This window comes from Petaurus breviceps, unplaced genomic scaffold (genome assembly GCF_028583685.1).
Source record: "Petaurus breviceps papuanus isolate PSGF00001 unplaced genomic scaffold, PetGlider_PUasm1.0 208, whole genome shotgun sequence".
In the NCBI taxonomy this organism is placed as follows: domain Eukaryota; kingdom Metazoa; phylum Chordata; class Mammalia; order Diprotodontia; family Petauridae; genus Petaurus; species Petaurus breviceps.
In genome coordinates this window covers 21,423,304-21,431,070 of record NW_027185852.1, presented here as the reverse complement: position 1 = coordinate 21,431,070, position 7,767 = coordinate 21,423,304, and the positions used below count along the sequence as shown (strand labels likewise).

The 7,767-nt window shown below is 42.4% G+C and overlaps 1 protein-coding gene across 1 annotated transcript in view; it reads left to right on the top strand.

Moving 5' to 3' along the window:
• LOC138165133 (ciliary microtubule-associated protein 2-like) overlaps positions 1 to 7,767 on the top strand; it is a 46,623-nt gene that overhangs the window by 36,027 nt on the left and 2,829 nt on the right. Inside the window, exon 10 of the mRNA XM_069093286.1 lies at positions 1,940 to 2,043. Coding sequence (XP_068949387.1) covers positions 1,940 to 2,043 — 104 coding nt within the window. The remainder of the gene's footprint in view (positions 1 to 1,939; positions 2,044 to 7,767) is intronic.

Genomic DNA, 7,767 nt, shown 5'->3' with positions numbered 1-7,767 from the left:
ACAGACACAGATATAGACACAGACACAAACATAGACACAGACATATACATAGACATAGACACAGAAATGATTAGGAAGCTACCCAATTAACCAGACTCCCTAGAGCCTCCCACTCTGCCACAGAGAAGGTTCATCTTTCTCTCTTGTTTTTCCCTTGGCAACACAGTCGGCCCTAAAGTGCTAGTTAAAGAACACTAGCCACAAGCCACCAGTTCTTCCTCCTTTCATCGGTTACCTACAAGAAAACAGAGTAGAAGAAAGGTTGATGCCCTCATCAGGATTACTAGTAGCAGCAATTGTCTTTCTGTTGTCATAGTTGAACTGAACCAAGTTAAGATGTATTTGTTGTCATTCAGTTATATCTGACTCTATGTGACCCCACAGACTTTGTCCATGGGATTTTCTTGACAGATTCTGGAGTGGTTTCCTTCTCTAATGTGTCCCTATTTTACAGATGAGGAACTGAGGCAAACAGGGTTTAGTGACTTACCCAGAGTATGAGTAAGTGTCTGAGGCCAAATTTGAACTCAGATCCCTGATACTCTATCCACAAAATAAATAAAGATACAATAAAACATGGATAATATTACATATTGAAACTAAGTCAATATATGGTGCAAGGATACTTATGTATGGATTAGTGGTCCCAGATTCTATTTGAGTTTGACATCACTGGTCTATACTCTTGAGGAGCTTAAAATATAGCTTAGAGAAACAGAGGGCATTCTGGTTCAGACACAATGCTCCATTTCCCATCTCTGTGTATCTGCATAGGGTATGACCCATGCCTCCCTCACCCCTATCCTTTAGAATACCTAGTTTCCTTCAAAGTTCAGCCCAACTGCCATCTCCTACAGGGGACTTTTCCTGACCCCCTCCCAATTATCTTGTATTTATTTAATTTCTTTATTTTGTACACACTTAACGGTATATTTTGTCCATATTAATAGAATGTAAAGGAAAGCCCCTTGTGGACAGGAACTATTTCATTTTGTCTTTGTACTTAGTCCAGTTCCTGGTACATGGTAGGCACTTAATAAATGCTTACTGATTGATAGTCTAAGTCAGGTTTCAGCTGGAATGGATTTGGGCCTTTGAGGTCTTCCAATCACAGATATTCTTATTCAGAATAGGGGTCTTTGCCTCCTTGGTGCCTAATTCTTGTCTGCTGCTATTGCTGTTGAATCATTTTTCAGTCATGTCTGATTCTCTGTGACTCCATTTGGGGTGTTCCTGGCAGAGACACTGGAGTGGTTTGTCATTTGCTTCTCCAGCTCACTTTACAGATGAAGAAACTGAGGCAAACAGGGTTAGTGACTTGCCCAAGGTCACACAGATATTAAGTGTGTGAGACTGGATACGAACTCAGGAAGATGAATCTTCCTGGCTCCGGGTCCAGTGCTCTGTGCCCTATGGCACCACCTAGCTGCTCTTAGTGGACATTTATAAATATTTGTTGAATTAAATTTGACAGGAAGAAACCAGATCTAAGAAGGAAAGTAACTTGACCCCATAGCATTGCAGCCACAACTCAACCAGGTCTTGTCACTGTGAGTCTAGCATTCTATCCATACTTCATCGCTTCTGTTTTCCTCCTTTGTCCAAAGAGGATAATTATCCCCAATATTCTTCCATAAAGCACTGTGGATGAACAGAGTTAGATAGCACATTGGTACAGTGAATGGAGTCCTGGCATAGGAGTCAAAGGTCCTGAGTTCAAATCTCAGCCTCTTACTACAGTGTTTGACTTGGGAGCCATTGCTAATCTTTCTTTGGCCACAATTTCAACATCCGTGGAAAAGGGGCTCCTTTAAGATTCTGTCTAGCTCTAAAGCTATGACACAATCGCTATTATAATGAGCATTTATAGGCCAACCAGTTGTTTTAATCTACTAGTGTTTTCTTCTCCCTCCCCATATTTTGTTTTTGCTCTTTTTAGGCAGCGGCTCATCCCCTTTAACAAAGGGAAGAATTTTCAACCTTTTGATCACAGTTCTGACCCCCCTCCCTCAAGTTCTTCACAAAGATGTCCAAGACCATGGTGTGAGCCATGCCCTCCAGAGAAGCCTAGTGATTCAAAGTAAGGGGAAGCAAGGGACATGGGGGACATAGGGAGGGAAAATTTGGGAGAGAAAGAAGACACCACAAAACTGGGATTTCAGCTCAACACATCGGCCTGGCGCTAGCCCCAGAAATTGGCTGGGACACACCCGGGACACACTTTTGCTTCAAGAAATCAGTTAATGTGAGGTTCCAACGAGAACTCTTGGTTTAACTAGGCAAAGGTCAACCAACCCAAGCAAACTGCAAGTGGGTGGCATTTGGGAAGAGGCCTCCTATCCATCCTTTTTAAAAAAAAAAAAAGATTTTCTGGGTTTTGGTGTATTAAAGTATAGATTGAGGGGAATGTATAGAGCCTGTGTCAGGACTGAGCCAGGTGTATCAGGAAGTGAGTGAGTGAGTGAGTGTGTGTGTGTGTGTGTGTGTGTGTGTGTGTGTGTGTGTGGTCTGGAGATGCTTTCAACCTAACTAGGGCCTTGTGACCAAAGTGGGACTGGGGGGGAAGGGGGAGGAAGGGAGGAAGGAAGATGGTGACAGGCTAGACAGGAGGTAGGGAATTTCACAGGTAACCCATGCTGAATTAGGAGTCAGAGCCCTGGGTTTGAGTCCTGACTCTGTGGTTTACTTGTGTGACCTCACATAAGTCACCTTTTGTCTCTGAGTCTCAGCATCTGCATCTGCAAAATGAGGAATCAGTAACATTGATGCTCTCTACCTCATGTGAGCAAAGTGGTTTGGAAGCTTTAGGCTGCTGTCTAGAAATGAGTAACTGGAGATCAGGAAAAAGCCCTGGAGAAGCCATGGGAGCTGTCCCAGTTAATTCAGCTGCTCTGTTTTCAAGCTGGGATCAATGGCCTCTCTGCATTCTCAGCTCCAAGTTTGTGGCTCTTTCCACAATGCCAGGCTGTCTCTTGTTACACCCCAGAAGAGGGGATGAAGACTTAATACTGTCTCAAATGATATTCTCCTATCCTCTCTACCAATTTTCTGACTTGTCATGATTGAAATTAAGGCAAACTGAGGCACTAAATTTCAAGCATGGGCAATTTATTCATGAGGATGGCTATTACCAATTAAAGGGGTCTTTAGCCCCTCAGCAAGCCAAAAGATGTAGAATGAGGGCAGAGAGATCAGTTTTACAGACAAAAGGAGAAGTATCCAAAAGCCAAAAGGCAGCATCATAGATGGGGGAAACAATCTGACTGGCTACAAAGCCTGTAGCATCACAGATGGGAAAACAATATGATTGGCTGGAAATTTGAAATATGGGGCTAGCAACAATCCCTCCTTCCATCTTTCACTATGGAAAGCTCACTGGTGGTGTCTACCTGTGTGGCTAGTGTCACAGCGATAACAGATCAAACTTTCTCGAAGCACAGTCAGTGTTGCAGAGATTAATAGACTCCCTGGCATCTACCTGTGTCCTTCAAGGATAACAGATTTCCTTTACACAAGAATAGAATAGTAATTAGCAGGAAAAATGAACCTCTAAACTTAATTAACTCAGAGAGGAAATCAACTTCTGAGCTTAACTCAGAGACAAAGAAACCTGACTTGGGAAGTATACAAAATGCTGACAATAATACAGAATAAACTCAATTTAGAAAATGGAGACAGTATCAATTTTATTTTCTCACTATCTATATCCTTCTTCTGGAAACTGTTATCAAGCCTGCAACTCCCTATATCTACTAAGAACCAGTTCATTCCACTTAGGGATCTTTTTTTGACCTTAGTAAAAAAAAAACACAAAAATTGATTATTTTTATTTATTGGGGTTCAACCTACCTGGGTGAGAGAAAGAAAGAATGAGACAGAGAATAAGAGGGATGTTTTGTAGAGATTATCAAGCAGACAGGTAGGTGGTGAGTGGACAGAGAGCCTTGGAGGCAGGAAGAGGGTTCACATCTAACTTCAGATACTGTGTGATCCTGAACAAGTCACTTAATCTCTGTCTAACTGGGCATATTTAGCTTGGAGCAAAAAAGGCTCTGGGGCGACACAACTGTTTTCAAGAACTTGAAGGACTGTGACCTAGAAGAAGCATGGGACTTGTTTGAGAGCAGAAGCAAGAGCAAGGGACAAGCCACTAAGAGGCCAATTTCAATTTGATGGCAGGAAAAACTTCCAGTGCTTAATAACTGTCCAAAAGTAGAACAGGATGCTTTCATTTATTTCATCCTACCCTTCTCCCACCCATGGAGAAATCAAGCAATACATTAATTATACACGTGAAATCACATTTCCATATTAGTTATGTCACAAAAAATAAAAGCAAGAAAAAGTGAAGAAACTATACTTCGATTTGTACTCAGAGTCCGTCAGTTCTGTCTCTGGATGTGGATAGCATTTTTCATCATGAATCCTTTGGAATTATCTTGGATCATTGCATTGATCAGAGTACCTGAATTTTTCACAGCTGATCATCATTACAATATTGATGTTACTGTGAACAATAATCTCTGAGTTCTTCTCACTTCACTTTGCATCAGTTCACATAGGTCTTGCCATGGTTTTCTTAAAGCACCTACTATATGCCTAGTCCTTGTTGCTAGGGGGTGCTAGTCACTGAGGGTACAAACAGTAAAATGAAATGATTTCTGTCGTTCTATTAAGGCAGACAACACATATGAATAACAGAACAGATACTGAAGTACAAGAGAATTGTTGGGGGGGGGGGGCGTTGAGGAGGCGGATCAGGAAGGGTCCCCTGCAGGAAACCAAATATTCCTCAACCCAACTCACATGTGGCAACCTTGATTCGCTTCCCCTCCAGCCTTCACCTCTCAGAGAACTCAGACAGCACCTCCCCGAGGCGGGGACAACCCCCCCTCCCCCTCCCACACACACACTAGCCGCTGATTCCCACAGTCCCCAAACACAAGTCCCATCCCTCTCCTGTGTCATGGTCCTTCAAGTACTGGAAGACAGTTGTTTCCCCAGGGCTTTCTCTGCTCCATGTTAAATATTCCCAGTTAGAAGTTAAGTGACTTGCCCAGAGTCACACAACTTCTAAGGTTTGATTTGAACTCAGCTCTTTCTGCCTCCACTGGAGCTCTCTATCCACCTAGCTGCCTGCTTGATGGTCCCTATAAAACCTTTCTCTCTCTTTCTTTCCCTCCCTCCTCCCCCCAGGCTTGAGAATGTCACAGGGACCACACCTATATAATAGGCTAAACCATACTAACCATACTTCAAGACCAAGCTCAGGAGCCACATCCTAGATTGATGGTTGGATGGAAATTTGGAGACAGCCTAATCCACCCATTGCCTTTTGTAGGTGAAGCTGAAGCCCAGAGAGGGGGTGGGCAGAAGAGCCTTGATTTGAACTCAGGTCTTCTCATTCCGAATTGAGTGATCTTAGGTTCCAGAGGGCAGTTAGGAGGCTTGGGTCCCAAGTGGGCTCAGCCACTCAACTAGCTCTGCGACCTAAAGAAAATGCTTAGGGTTTGGCTTGGAACCAATCTCATCTCTTCTGTTGCTACCTGTGTACCCTGGGGCTTCACTCCTCTTCAGATGACTGTTTTCTCCTTTGCAAAATGAGGGGTTCCCCATTTTCTGTTTGAGGTTTTCTGGGATGCTGCCATAGTTTTGCATAAAGAAAAGTTCTTTGGAAATTGAAGATGTTGATATTGTAGGTTTTCTTGGCAGAGATACTGGAGTGGTTTGCCATTTCCATTTCATTTACAGATGAGGAAACTGAGGCAAACAGGTTTAAGTGACTTGTCCAGGGTCACACAGCCAAGAAGTGTCTGAGGCTGTATTTGAACTCAGGTCCTCCTGACTCTAAGCCCAATACTGTATGCAATATGGTGCCACTTAGCTCCTTAATGCTCTATAAACTCCAAAGTACTTTGAAAAGTATCTTGTAAATTAAAAAATACACTGAGAATGCAAAAGAGTTATGTAAACACTCAAGTACTTGGAGAAGCCAAAGTCCTCAGTAAAACACAAAATAGTCTGGACATGCAAAGTGTTTGGTAAACTCTTAAGAGCTTGAAAAAAATAAATTGTGTTGGAAATGCCAAATTCTCTGTAAAGGCTAGTAATCTGAAAATGCAAAGTCCTCTACAAACTCTCAAATATTTGGAAAATCCAAAGTTCTCTATAAACTCTGAAGTACTTTGAAAATGTAAATGGCCCTACCAATTCTAAATTACTCTTTAAAATACATTAAACAAATAAAACTTTGAAAAATTAAAAGTGCTCTAGAAATTCTAAAGTCTTTTGAAAATATAAATGTTTTATGAAGTCTAAAATTCAACTATCCAAAGTGCTCTGGAAACCCCAAAGTATTTTGAAAAAATAAATTTTGTTTTTTTTTTTTTTTGGAGGGGGGAAGATAGGGCAATTGGGGTTGTGACTTGCCCAAAGTCAACTGGCTAGTTTTTGTGTTAAGTGTGAGCCGGATTCAAACTCAGGTCCTCCTGACTCCAGGGCCGGTGCTCTATTCACTGTGCCACCCAGCCACCCCAAAAATGAATGTTCTGAAAATGCAAAGTCCTCTGGAAACTCTAAAATACTTAGAGAATGTTGGCTGATCAGTAGACTCTAAATCTCCCTGATGTGTCTTGAAGATCCCATTGAAGGAGCTGAAAATAATGTCTTAATCAAGGTATCTATCCATTAATCAAGAAACCCTAGATATATAATGCTAAAAAGTGAAACACCTTCCTCAATGAGCTTATATGCCCACATTAATATATAAAGGATTCGTGCAAAATGAATACAAGGTCATTTATTCAGCAGAGGGAGTTTCCAAACCTGGTGAATCTTGCTCCCTCCAGGATTCTGGTTTTATTCTCATCTTCCTAGAGGGTTCTTAATCTTTTTTGTGCCCTAGCCCCTGTTGGCAGTCAGGTGAAGCCTAGTGACCCTTTCTTAGAATGAGATTTCTAAAGATATAAAACAACATGCATAGGAGTAAGAAGGAATTTCCCACCAAAAGTTAGTGAAAATGTAATTCTTTTCTCCATCAATGTTCTGGATCCCCTGGAAATCTCTCCAGATTCCGGAGAGGTCCATGGGTCACAGGTAAAGAATCCCTAGCTTAGAAGTTTGTATTCATGACTGATCTAATCCTCCTTCAAAGTCCCCTTGGGGTCCCAGCAAAGGCCTAGCACAGAGGCATCCAGTGACAAGGAATTCCTTAGACCTCTTGTGGATGGCAATGATCCTCCCCCGCCCCCATGGAGTCAAGGTCTGCTTTCTCATAGCTTCTGCTCATCCGTCTTGGCTCTGCCCTCTAAGGCTGAGCCCTGCAGGTCGGCCCCCCTCTTTGCCTGTTTCTTCATCTGTAAAATGAAGGGGTTGGACAAAGCCAGTTCTCTGACCTCTTGCAAATCTGGTGCTGTTTCTGACTAAACTGCAATGAACAGGAATGTTTAGGGGACAATAATGTTAGAATTTCTGGCTAATTTAGCAGATGTCGTGATCCTGGAAAGATGATGATGAAAGGGAGAGGTTCCTCAAAATTAGAGAAATCTGTATGTTCCATGGGGCAGCTAGGTGGCACCACAGTGCACAGGGCACTGGGCCTGGAGTCAGGAAGACTCATTTTCATGAGTTCAAATGTGGCCTCAAACACTTACTAGCTGGATGATCCTGGGAAAGTCACTTCACCCTGTTTGCCTCAGTTTCCCCATCTGTAAAATGAGCTGGGAAAGAAATGGCAAACCACTCCATTATCTTTGCCAAGAAAACCCC